Source organism: Salvelinus alpinus, chromosome 9 (assembly GCF_045679555.1).
Source record: "Salvelinus alpinus chromosome 9, SLU_Salpinus.1, whole genome shotgun sequence".
Lineage (NCBI taxonomy): Eukaryota > Metazoa > Chordata > Actinopteri > Salmoniformes > Salmonidae > Salvelinus > Salvelinus alpinus.
In genome coordinates, this window is record NC_092094.1 from 2278022 (window position 1) to 2291131 (window position 13110).

General features: G+C 47.2%; 1 protein-coding gene across 1 annotated transcript in view; it reads left to right on the forward strand.

The window, feature by feature from the left end:
- Positions 1-13110, forward strand: part of vwf (von Willebrand factor) — a 186683-nt gene that overhangs the window by 22060 nt on the left and 151513 nt on the right. The window contains exons 12-16 of the mRNA XM_071415668.1: positions 1089-1227; positions 2353-2453; positions 2561-2756; positions 4783-4998; positions 5160-5406. Of these exons, the coding sequence (XP_071271769.1) occupies positions 1089-1227; positions 2353-2453; positions 2561-2756; positions 4783-4998; positions 5160-5406 (899 nt within the window). The remainder of the gene's footprint in view (positions 1-1088; positions 1228-2352; positions 2454-2560; positions 2757-4782; positions 4999-5159; positions 5407-13110) is intronic.

Consider the following 13110-nt stretch of genomic DNA (forward strand, 5'->3'; position numbering starts at 1 on the left):
CCATTGTGGTTCAGTGTGTCCCAGTCCTATATTGTTTTTCAGTGTGTCCCAGTCCTCCATTGTGTTTCAGTGTGTCCCAGTCCTCCATTGTGTTTCAGTGTGTCTCTGTATTCCATTGTGTTTCAGTGTGTCCCAGTCCTCCATTGTGTTTCAGTGTGCCCCAGTCCTTCATTGTGGTTCAGTGTGTCACAGTCCTCCATTGTGTTTCAGTGTGTCCCAGTCCTCCATTGTGTTTCAGTGTGTCCCAGTCCTCCATTGTGTTTCAGTGTGTCCCAGTCCTCCATTGTTTTTCATTGTGTCCCAGTCCTCCATTGTGTTTCAGTGTGTCCCAGTCCTCCATTGTGGTTCAGTGTGTCCCAGTCCTCCATTGTGTTTCAGTGTGTCCCAGTCCTCCATTGTGTTTCAGTGTGTTTCTGTACTCCATTGTGTTTCAGTGTGTCCCAGTCCTCCATTGTGTTTCAGTGTGTCCCAGTCCTCCATTGTGTTTCAGTGTGTTTCTGTACTCCATTGTGTTTCAGTGTGTCCCAGTCCTCCGTTGTGTTTCAGTGTGTCCCAGTCCTCCGTTGTGTTTCAGTGTGTCCCAGTCCTCCATTGTGTTTCAGTGTGTCCCAGTCCTCCATTGTGTTTCAGTGTGTCCCAGTCCTCCATTGTGTTTCAGTGTGTCCCAATCCTCCATTGTGTTTCAGTGTGTCCCAGTCCTCCATTGTGTTTCAGTGTGTCCCAGTCCTCCATTGTGGTTCAGTGTGTCCCAGTCCTCCATTGTGTTTCAGTGTGTCCCAGTCCTCCGTTGTGTTTCAGTGTGTCCCAGTCCTCCGTTGTGTTTCAGTGTGTCCCAGTCCTCCATTGTGTTTCATTGTGTCCCAGTCCTCCATTGTGTTTCAGTGTGTCCCAGTCCTCCGTTGTGTTTCAGTGTGTCCCAGTCCTCCGTTGTGTTTCAGTGTGTCCCAGTCCTCCATTGTGTTTCAGTGTGTCCCAGTCCTCCGTTGTGTTTCAGTGTGTCCCAGTCCTCCATTGTGTTTCATTGTGTCCCAGTCCTCCGTTGTGTTTCAGTGTGTCCCAGTCCTCCATTGTGGCTCTGTATATTTCAGTGTGCAGATGAGCAGGATGCGGTCTGCACGCGCTCAGTAACCCTCAGTCTGCCACCACTGGAGGGGATGACAGTGAAGCTGAAGCATGGAGGAGTGGTTTCTGTCAACAACATGGACATACAGACACCTCTCAATCATGGTACACACACACACACACACACACACACACACACACACACACACACACACACACACACACACACACACACACACACACACACACACACACACACACACACACACACACACACACACACACACACACACACACACACACACACACACACACACACAGAAGCACCGCTCCTAGTGGCCAGGGACTTTAATGCAGGCAAACTTAACACTGGGGCCCCTCAGGGCTGCGTGCTTAGTCCCCTCCTGTAATCTCTGTTCACCCACGAAAGCGTGGCCAAGCACGACTCAAACACTATCATTAAGTTTGCTGATGACACAACAGTGGTAGGCCTGATCACCAATAACAATGAGACAGCCTATAGGGAGGAGTTCAGAGACCTGGCAGTGTGGTGCCAGGCCAACAACCTCTCCCTCAATGTGAGCAAGACAAAGGAGCTGATTGAGGACTACAGGAATAGGCGGACTGAACAGGCCCCCATTTACCCTAACCCTACAGCCCCCACATCAACTGAGCTGTAGTGGAGCAGGTCGAGAGTTTCAAGTCCGAACACCAAGACAGTCGTGAAGAGGGCACAACACCTTTTACCCCTCGGGAGACTGAAACGATTTGGCATGGGTCCCCAGATCCTCAAAAAGTTCTGCAGCTGCACAATCGAGAGCATCCTGACTGGTTGCATTACCGCCTGGAATGAGAACTGCTCGGCATCTGACTGTAAGGCGCTACAGAGGGTAATGCGTACAGCCCAGTACATCACTGGGGCCAAGTTTCCTGACATCCAAGACCTATATACTAGGCGTTGTCAGAGGAAGGCCAAAAGAATTGTCAAAGCCTCCAGCCACCCAAGTCATAGAATGTTCTCTCTGCTACTGCAGGGCAAGTGGTCCCAGAGTGCCAAGTCTACCCCGAAGCCTGCTGCTACTCACTGTTTATTATCTATGCATTGTCACTTTACCCCTACCTACATGTACAAATGACCTCGAATAACCTGTACCACAGCACATTGACGGAACCGTTACCCCCTTCATATAGTCTCGTTATGTGTATGTTACTTTATATATATTTTAAATACTCACACACTAGCACACAAGCAAATGGTAGAGAGTTAATGTGTAATATATGTGTGTGAAGGTAATTTGCGTGTCCAGAAGACAGCGCAGTCTGGAGCGCGTGTTCTCTTTGGAGACAACCTTCATCTGGACTGGGATGGGCGGGGCCGTGTGCTGCTGAAGGTGAGGGGGTGGGGCTTATTATTTGTAGCATGTTTGGTGTGAGTGTGTGTAACCTTGGTAACCTTAGTAACTACTGTAACCTTGGTAACCATGGTTCCGCCCTCCAGTTGGGGCCTGAATGGGCTGGGCATACCTGCGGTCTCTGTGGCAACTACAACGGTAACCAAGGTGATGACTTCATGTCTGCTGCCGGGCTAGTGGAGTCGGGGCCACAGGCATTTGGCCAATCATGGAGGATCAACGGAGACTGTGACTCCACCCATCGACAGGATACTGACCCCTGCTCCCTCAACCCCAAGAGAGGTAAACACACACACACACACACACACACACACACACACACACACACACACACACACACACACACACACACACACACACACACACACACACACACACACACACACACACACACACACACACACACACACACACACACACACACACAAACAATGTGTAAAAGTTTAGTTCAGTGTGTCTCTTCTCTCTCCCTGTAGTTTAGTTCAGTGTGTCTCATCTCTCTCCCTGTAGTTTAGTTCAGTGTGTCTCCTCTCTCTCCCTGTGGTTTAGTTCAGTGTGTCTCCTCTCTCTCCCTGTAGTTTAGTTCAGTGTGTCTCTCTCCCTGTAGTTTAGTTCAGTGTGTCTCCTCTCTCTCCTTGAAGTTTAGTTCAGTGTGTCTCCTCTCTCTCCATGTAGTTTAGTTCAGTGTGTCTCATCTCTCTCCCTGTAGTTTAGTTCAGTGTGTCTCTCTACCTGTAGTTTAGTTCAGTGTGTCTCATCTCTCTCCCTGTAGTTTAGTTCAGTGTGTCTCTCCTCTCTCTCCCTGTAGTTTAGTTCAGTGTGTCTCTCTTCTCTCGCTCTGTAGTTTAGTTCAAGGTTTCTCATCTCTCTACTTGTAGTTTAGTTCAGTGTGTCGCTTCTCTCTCCCTGTAGTTTAGTTCAGTGTGTCTCTTCTCTCTCCCTGTAGTTTAGTTCAGTGTGTCTCCTCTCTCTCCTTGAAGTTTAGTTAATTGTGTCTCTTCTCTCTCCCCCTGTAGTTTAGTTCAGTGTGTCTCCTCTCTCTCCCTGTAGTTTAGTTCAGTGTGTCTCCTCTCTCTCCCTGTAGTTTTGTTCCGTGTGTCTCTTCTCTCTCCCTGTAGTTTAGTTCAGTGTGTCTCCTCTCTCTCCCTGTAGTTTAGTTCAGTGTGTCTCCTCTCTCTCCCTGTAGTTTAGTTCAGTGTGTCTCCTCTCTCTCCCTGTAGTTTAGTTCAGTGTGTCTCTTCTCTCTCCCTGTAGTTTAGTTCAGTGTGTCTCCTCTCTCTCCATGTAGTTTAGTTCAGTGTGTCTCATCTCTCTCCCTGTAGTTTAGTTCAGTGTGTCTCCTCTCTCCCCCTGTAGTTTAGTTCAGTGTGTCTCTCTCCCTGTAGTTTAGTTCAGTGTGTCTCATCTCTCTCCCTGTAGTTTAGTTCAGTGTGTCTCATCTCTCTCCCTGTAGTTTAGTTCAGTGTGTCTCTTCTCTCTCCCTGTAGTTTAGTTCAGTGTGTCTCCTCTCTCTCCATGTAGTTTAGTTCAGTGTGTCTCATCTCTCTCCCTGTAGTTTAGTTCAGTGTGTCTCCTCTCTCTCCCTGTAGTTTAGTTCAGTGTGTCTCTCTCCCTGTAGTTTAGTTCAGTGTGTCTCTTCTCTCTCCCTGTAGTTTAGTTCAGTGTGTCTCCTCTCTCTCCATGTAGTTTAGTTCAGTGTGTCTCATCTCTCTCCCTGTAGTTTAGTTCAGTGTGTCTCCTCTCTCTCCCTGTAGTTTAGTTCAGTGTGTCTCTCTCCCTGTAGTTTAGTTCAGTGTGTCTCCTCTCTCTCCCTGTAGTTTAGTTCAGTGTGTCTCCTCTCTCTCCTTGTAGTTTAGTTCCGTGTGTCTCCTCTCTCTCTCTCCATGTAGTTTAGTTCAGTGTGTCTCATCTCTCTCCCTGTCGTTTAGTTCAGTGTGTCTCCTCTCTCTCCCTGTAGTTTAGTTCAGTGTGTCTCTCTCCCTGTAGTTTAGTTCAGTGTGTCTCCTCTCTCTCCCTGTAGTTTAGTTCAGTGTGTCTCCTCTCTCTCCTTGTAGTTTAGTTCCGTGTGTCTCCTCTCTCTCTCTCCATGTAGTTTAGTTCAGTGTGTCTCTCCTCTCTCTCCCTGTAGTTTAGTTCAGTGTGTCTCTCTTCTCTCGCTCTGTAGTTTAGTTCAGGGTTTCTCATCTCTCCCCCTGTAGTTTAGTTCAGGGTATCTCATCTCTCTACCTCTAGTTTAGTTCAAGGTTTCTCATCTCTCTCCCTGTAGTCTTTCAGTTTAGTTCAGTATGAATCCTTTCTCTCCCTGTAGTGCGTTTTGCAGAGGAGGCATGTGGGATGATGATGTCAGAGGTGTTTGGAGCGTGTCACTTCCTGGTGAATCCCCTCCCCTTCCTGCGGTTCTGTCGTTACGACGTATGCGTGTGTTCTGACGGGGAGAAATGTCTGTGTTCCGCTCTGGCCTCCTACGCCGCTGCCTGCTCTTCTAGGGGAGTTCTACTGACCTGGAGGACACCTGAACGCTGTGGTAACAGACACACACACACACATACGTACACAGAGGAACCAGCTCCTCTACATAAAGGATGGAGAGCCCAGCACAGACCCTTGGGAACACCTGTTCTTCATCTGAGTTGTTGGCTGTATCATGCATAACTCTTTCTCCCTCTGTCTGTGTGTGTGCTACAGCCATGCATTGTCCAGTGGGCCAGTTGTACAAGACATGTGGCAGTGTTTGTGAGCGATCATGTCGTTCTCTGTCGGGGGTGGAGCCTGGATGCGGGGGGGAGGAAGGATGTGAGGAGGGATGCTTCTGCCCCCCCGGCCATTACCTTAGTGAAACGGGGGCGTGTGTGACACCTGACCTCTGCTCCTGCCTGCATGACGGACAGCTGTACCAACCCAACGACGTCTACGCTGACCACAACAGCATCTGGTACACATTTTACACTTTACTCTTCTAGGAGACACTCTTATCCAGAGAAACTACAAGTTAGTGAATTCATCTTCAGATAGCTAGGTGGGACAACCACATGTCACATGCTTAGAAAGTACAATATCATTAGAGTCAGAGATAGAAGACGTTGTCAGTAGAGTCAGAGATAGAAGACGTTGTCAGAGGAGTCAGAGATAGAAGACGTTGACAGTAGAGTCAGAGATAGAAGACGTTGACAGTAGAGTCAGAGATAGAAGACGTTGTCAGAGGAGTCAGAGATAGAAGACGTTGACAGTAGAGTCAGAGATAGAAGACGTTGACAGTAGAGTCAGAGATAGAAGACGTTGTCAGTAGAGTCAGAGATAGAAGACGTTGTCAGAGATAGAAGACGTTGTCAGTAGAGTCAGAGATAGAAGACGTTGACAGTAGAGTCAGAGATAGAAGACGTTGTCAGTAGAGTCAGAGATAGAAGACGTTGTCAGAGATAGAAGACGTTGTCAGTAGAGTCAGAGATAGAAGACGTTGACAGTAGAGTCAGAGATAGAAGACGTTGTCAGTAGAGTCAGAGATAGAAGACGTTGACAGTAGAGTCAGAGATAGAAGACGTTGTCAGTAGAGTCAGAGATAGAAGAACAAGGAAAAAGGTGTGGGTGTTAGTTAGTACAGTGTTAATACAGGGTTATTCTAACAATAAAACGGAGGGGGAGTCGGGGTGAGAAGGGGTTTTGAGAATGGGGTGCTGTAGGGTTTCAGATGTTTTTGGAAGATGGGCAGGGACTCTGCTGTCCTAGCTTAAGGGGGAAGCTGGTTCCACCATTTGGGTGCCAGGACATAGAAGGGCTGGGGCTGAGCTGAGCGCAACCTGCCCTCCTGAGTGGGAACAGTAGACTCCATAGGCTAAGTGAATGAGGAGCGGATTTCGACAACTTTCATTTTAAAGTGGTTGACAAAGTTGTCTTTAGAGAGGAGGGAGGGGGAGGTGGAAAATAGTTTTCTAGGGTTAGAGGCAGAAGCTAGAGATGTTGAGTGATAGAAAGTGGCTTTAGCAACAGATACAGAGGAAGAGGTGTAGAAAAGGGAGTTGAAGGATGATAACTTCCGGAGGACCTTTCCTCCATTTTCGTCACCTAGCCGCGAAGCACGAGGAGAGGGCCTAGGCAGCTGGGAGGAAAGGGGACAGGATGCGGAAAGGGAAGATAGTAGGGTTGAAGAGAGAGAATCAATAGACAGAAGGGAGAGATGATAGGATAGAAGAGGAGAGAGTAGTGGGAGAGAGAGAGACCATCTGGGTAGGGGCTGAGTGGTTAGAGATGATAGGATAGAAGAGGAGAAAGGAGTGGGAGAGAGAGAGAGACCATCTGGGTAGGGGCTGAGTGGTTAGAGATGATAGGAGAGAAGAGGAGAGAGTAGTGGGAGAGAGAGAGACCATCTGGGTAGGGGCTGAGTGGTTAGAGATGATAGGAGAGAAGAGGAGAGAGTAGTGGAAGAGAGAGAGACCATCTGGGTAGGGGCTGAGTGGTTAGAGATGATAGGATAGAAGAGGAGAGAGTAGTGGGAGAGAGAGAGACCATCTGGGTAGGTGCTAGTGTCTGAAACAGAGGTGCTACTGACTGAAACATAGGTGCTAGTGTCTGAAACAGAGGTGCTAGTGACTGAAACGGAGGTGCTAGTGTCTGAAACAGAGGTGCTAGTGACTGAAACAGAGGTGCTAGTGACTGAAACAGAGGTGCTAGTGTCTGAAACAGAGGTGCTAATGACTGAAACAGAGGTGCTAGTGACTGAAACAGAGGTGCTAGTGTCTGAAACAGAGGTGCTACTGACTGAAACAGAGGTGCTAGTGTCTGAAACAGAGGTGCTAGTGACTGAAACGGAGGTGCTAGTGTCTGAAACAGAGGTGCTACTGACTGAAACAGAGGTGCTAGTGTCTGAAACACAGGTGCTAGTGTCTGAAACATAGGTGCTAGTGTCTAAAACAGAGGTGCTAATGACTGAAACAGAGGTGCTAGGGACTGAAACAGAGGTGCTATTGTCTGAAACAGAGGTGCTAGTGACTGAAACGGAGGTGCTAGTGTCTGAAACAGAGGTGCTAGTGTCTGAAACAGAGGTGCTAGTGTCTGAAACACAGGTGCTACTGACTGAAACAGAGGTGCTAGTGTCTGAAACATAGGTGCTAGTGTCTAAAACAGAGGTGCTAATGACTGAAACAGAGGTGCTAGTGACTGAAACAGAGGTGCTAGTGTCTGAAACAGAGGTGCTAGTGTCTGAAACAGAGGTGCTAGTGACTGAAACAGAGGTGTTAGTGTCTGAAACAGAGGTGCTACTGACTGAAACAGAGGTGCTAGTGTCTGAAACAGAGGTGCTAGTGACTGAAACGGAGGTGCTAGTGTCTGAAACAGAGGTGCTAGTGACTGAAACGGAGGTGCTAGTGTCTGAAACAGAGGTGCTACTGACTGAAACAGAGGTGCTAGTGTCTGAAACACAGGTGCTAGTGTCTGAAACACAGGTGCTAGTGTCTGAAACATAGGTGCTAGTGTCTAAAACAGAGGTGCTAATGACTGAAACAGAGGTGCTAGGGACTGAAACAGAGGTGCTATTGTCTGAAACAGAGGTGCTAGTGACTGAAACGGAGGTGCTAGTGACTGAAACAGAGGTGCTAGTGTCTGAAACAGAGGTGCTAGTGTCTGAAACACAGGTGCTACTGACTGAAACATAGGTGCTAATGTCTGAAACAGAGGTGCTAGTGACTGTAACAGAGGTGGTAATGTCTGAAATAGAGGTGCTAGTGACTGAAACAGAGGTGCAAGTGTCTGAAACAGAGGTGCTAGTGTCTGAAACAGAGGTGCTAGTGTCTGAAACAGAGGTGCTAGTGTCTGAAACACAGGTGCTACTGACTGAAACAGAGGTGCTAGTGTCTGAAACATAGGTGCTAGTGTCTAAAACAGAGGTGCTAATGACTGAAACAGAGGTGCTAGGGACTGAAACAGAGGTGCTAATGACTAAAACAGAGGTGCTTCTGTCTGAAACAGAGGTGCTAGTTTCTGAAACAGAGGGGCTAGTGTCTGAAACGGAGGTGCTAGTGACTGAAACAGAGGTGCTAATGTCTGAAACAGAGGTGCTAGTGACTGAATCAGAGGTGCTAGTGTCTAAAACAGAGGTGCTAGTGACTGAAACAGAGGTGCTAGTGTCTGAAACAGAGGTGCTAGTTTCTGAAACAGAGGTGCTAATGACTAAAACAGAGGTGCTAGTGACTGAAACAGAGGTGCTAGTGTCTGAAACAGAGGTGCTAGTTTCTGAAACAGAGGTGCTAGTGTCTGAAACAGAGGTGCTAGTGACTGAAACAGAGGTGCTAATGTCTGAAACAGAGGTGTTAGTGACTGAAACAGAGGTGCTAATGTTTGAAATAGAGGTGCTAGTGACTGAAACAGAGGTGCTAGTGTCTGAAACAGAGGTGCTAGTGACTGAAACAGAGGTGCTAGTGTCTGAAACACAGGTGCTAGTGTCTGAAACACAGGTGCTAGTGTCTGAAACATAGGTGCTAGTGTCTAAAACAGAGGTGCTAATGACTGAAACAGAGGTGCTAGGGACTGAAACAGAGGTGCTATTGTCTGAAACAGAGGTGCTAGTGACTGAAACGGAGGTGCTAGTGTCTGAAACAGAGGTGCTAGTGTCTGAAACAGAGGTGCTAGTGTCTGAAACACAGGTGCTACTGACTGAAACATAGGTGCTAATGTCTGAAACAGAGGTGCTAGTGACTGTAACAGAGGTGCTAATGTCTGAAATAGAGGTGCTAGTGACTGAAACAGAGGTGCAAGTGTCTGAAACAGAGGTGCTAGTGTCTGAAACAGAGGTGCTAGTGTCTGAAACAGAGGTGCTAGTGTCTGAAACACAGGTGCTACTGACTGAAACAGAGGTGCTAGTGTCTGAAACATAGGTGCTAGTCTCTAAAACAGAGGTGCTAATGACTGAAACAGAGGTGCTAGGGACTGAAACAGAGGTGCTAATGACTAAAACAGAGGTGCTTCTGTCTGAAACAGAGGTGCTAGTTTCTGAAACAGAGGGGCTAGTGTCTGAAACGGAGGTGCTAGTGACTGAAACAGAGGTGCTAATGTCTGAAACAGAGGTGCTAGTGACTGAATCAGAGGTGCTAGTGTCTAAAACAGAGGTGCTAGTGACTGAAACAGAGGTGCTAGTGTCTGAAACAGAGGTGCTAGTTTCTGAAACAGAGGTGCTAGTGACTGAAACAGAGGTGCTAGTGACTGAAACAGAGGTGCTAGTGACTGAAACAGAGGTGCTAGTTTCTGAAACAGAGGTGCTAGTGTCTGAAACAGAGGTGCTAGTGACTGAAACAGAGGTGCTAATGTCTGAAACAGAGGTGTTAGTGACTGAAACAGAGGTGCTAATGTTTGAAATAGAGGTGCTAGTGACTGAAACAGAGGTGCTAGTGTCTGAAACAGAGGTGCTAGTGACTGAAACAGAGGTGCTAGTGTCTAAAACAGGGGTGCTAGTGACTGAAACAGAGATGCTAGTGACTGAAACAGAGGTGCTAGTGTCTGAAACAGAGGTGTGAGTGTCTGAAACAGAGGTGCTAGTGTCTGAAACGGAGGTGCTAGTTTCTGAAACAGAGGTGCTAATGACTAAAACAGAGGTGCTAGTGACTGAAACAGAGGTGCTAGTGTCTGAAACAGAGGTGCTAGTTTCTGAAACAGAGGTGCTAGTGTCTGAAACAGAGGTGCTAGTGACTGAAACAGAGGTGCTAATGTCTGAAACAGAGGTGTTAGTGACTGAAACAGAGGTGCTAATGTTTGAAATAGAGGTGCTAGTGACTGAAACAGAGGTGCTAGTGTCTGAAACAGAGGTGCTAGTGACTGAAACAGAGGTGCTAGTGTCTGAAACACAGGTGCTAGTGTCTGAAACACAGGTGCTAGTGTCTGAAACATAGGTGCTAGTGTCTAAAACAGAGGTGCTAGTGACTGAAACAGAGGTGCTAGGGACTGAAACAGAGGTGCTATTGTCTGAAACAGAGGTGCTAGTGACTGAAACGGAGGTGCTAGTGTCTGAAACAGAGGTGCTAGTTTCTGAAACAGAGGTGCTAGTGTCTGAAACACAGGTGCTACTGACTGAAACATAGGTGCTAATGTCTGAAACAGAGGTGCTAGTGACTGTAACAGAGGTGCTAATGTCTGAAATAGAGGTGCTAGTGACTGAAACAGAGGTGCAAGTGTCTGAAACAGAGGTGCTAGTGTCTGAAACAGAGGTGCTAGTGTCTGAAACAGAGGTGCTAGTGTCTGAAACACAGGTGCTACTGACTGAAACAGAGGTGCTAGTGTCTGAAACATAGGTGCTAGTCTCTAAAACAGAGGTGCTAATGACTGAAACAGAGGTGCTAGGGACTGAAACAGAGGTGCTAATGACTAAAACAGAGGTGCTTCTGTCTGAAACAGAGGTGCTAGTTTCTGAAACAGAGGGGCTAGTGTCTGAAACGGAGGTGCTAGTGACTGAAACAGAGGTGCTAATGTCTGAAACAGAGGTGCTAGTGACTGAATCAGAGGTGCTAGTGTCTAAAACAGAGGTGCTAGTGACTGAAACAGAGGTGCTAGTGTCTGAAACAGAGGTGCTAGTTTCTGAAACAGAGGTGCTAATGACTAAAACAGAGGTGCTAGTGACTGAAACAGAGGTGCTAGTGTCTGAAACAGAGGTGCTAGTTTCTGAAACAGAGGTGCTAGTCTGAAACAGAGGTGCTAGTGACTGAAACAGAGGTGCTAATGTCTGAAAAAGAGGTGTTAGTGACTGAAACAGAGGTGCTAATGTTTGAAATAGAGGTGCTAGTGACTGAAACAGAGGTGCTAGTGTCTGAAACAGAGGTGCTAGTGACTGAAACAGAGGTGCTAGTGTCTAAAACAGGGGTGCTAGTGACTGAAACAGAGATGCTAGTGACTGAAACAGAGGTGCTAGTGTCTGAAACAGAGGTGTGAGTGTCTGAAACAGAGGTGCTAGTGTCTGAAACGGAGGTGGTAGCGACTGAAACAGAGGTGCTAGTGACTGAAACAGAGGTGCTAGTGTCTGAAACACAGGTGCTACTGACTGAAACATAGGTGCTAATGTCTGAAACAGAGGTGCTAGTGACTGTAACAGAGGTGCTAATGTCTGAAATAGAGGTGCTAGTGACTGAAACAGAGGTGCAAGTGTCTGAAACAGAGGTGCTAGTGTCTGAAACAGAGGTGCTAGTGTCTGAAACAGAGGTGCTAGTGTCTGAAACACAGGTGCTACTGACTGAAACAGAGGTGCTAGTGTCTGAAACATAGGTGCTAGTCTCTAAAACAGAGGTGCTAATGACTGAAACAGAGGTGCTAGGGACTGAACCAGAGGTGCTAATGACTAAAACAGAGGTGCTTCTGTCTGAAACAGAGGTGCTAGTTTCTGAAACAGAGGGGCTAGTGTCTGAAACAGAGGTGCTAGTGACTGAAACAGAGGTGCTAATGTCTGAAACAGAGGTGCTAGTGACTGAATCAGAGGTGCTAGTGTCTAAAACAGAGGTGCTAGTGACTGAAACAGAGGTGCTAGTGTCTGAAACAGAGGTGCTAGTTTCTGAAACAGAGGTGCTAATGACTAAAACAGAGGTGCTAGTGACTGAAACAGAGGTGCTAGTGTCTGAAACGGAGGTGCTAGTGACAAACAGAGGTGCTAATGTCTGAAACCGAGGTGCTAGTGACTGAATCAGAGGTGCTAGTGTCTAAAACAGAGGTGCTAGTGACTGAAACAGAGGTGCTAGTGTCTGAAACAGAGGTGCTAGTTTCTGAAACAGAGGTGCTAATGACTAAAACAGGGGTGCTAGTGACTGAAACAGAGATGCTAGTGACTGAAACAGAGGTGCTAGTGTCTGAAACAGAGGTGTGAGTGTCTGAAACAGAGGTGCTAGTGTCTGAAACGGAGGTGGTAGCGACTGAAACAGAGGTGCTAGTGACTGAAACAGAGGTGCTAGTGTCTGAAACACAGGTGCTACTGACTGAAACATAGGTGCTAATGTCTGAAACAGAGGTGCTAGTGACTGTAACAGAGGTGCTAATGTCTGAAATAGAGGTGCTAGTGACTGAATCAGAGGTGCTAGTGTCTAAAACAGAGGTGCTAGTGACTGAAACAGAGGTGCTAGTGTCTGAAACAGAGGTGCTAGTTTCTGAAACAGAGGTGCTAATGACTAAAACAGAGGTGCTAGTGACTGAAACAGAGGTGCTAGTGTCTGAAACAGAGGTGCTAGTTTCTGAAACAGAGGTGCTAGTGTCTGAAACAGAGGTGCTAGTGACTGAAACAGAGGTGCTAATGTCTGAAACAGAGGTGTTAGTGACTGAAACAGAGGTGCTAATGTTTGAAATAGAGGTGCTAGTGACTGAAACAGAGGTGCTAGTGTCTGAAACAGAGGTGCTAGTGACTGAAACAGAGGTGCTAGTGTCTAAAACAGGGGTGCTAGTGACTGAAACAGAGATGCTAGTGACTGAAACAGAGGTGCTAGTGTCTGAAACAGAGGTGTGAGTGTCTGAAACAGAGGTGCTAGTGTCTGAAACGGAGGTGGTAGCGACTGAAACAGAGGTGCTAGTGACTGAAACAGAGGTGCTAGTGTCTGAAACACAGGTGCTACTGACTGAAACATAGGTGCTAATGTCTGAAACAGAGGTGCTAGTGACTGTAACAGAGGTGCTAATGTCTGAAATA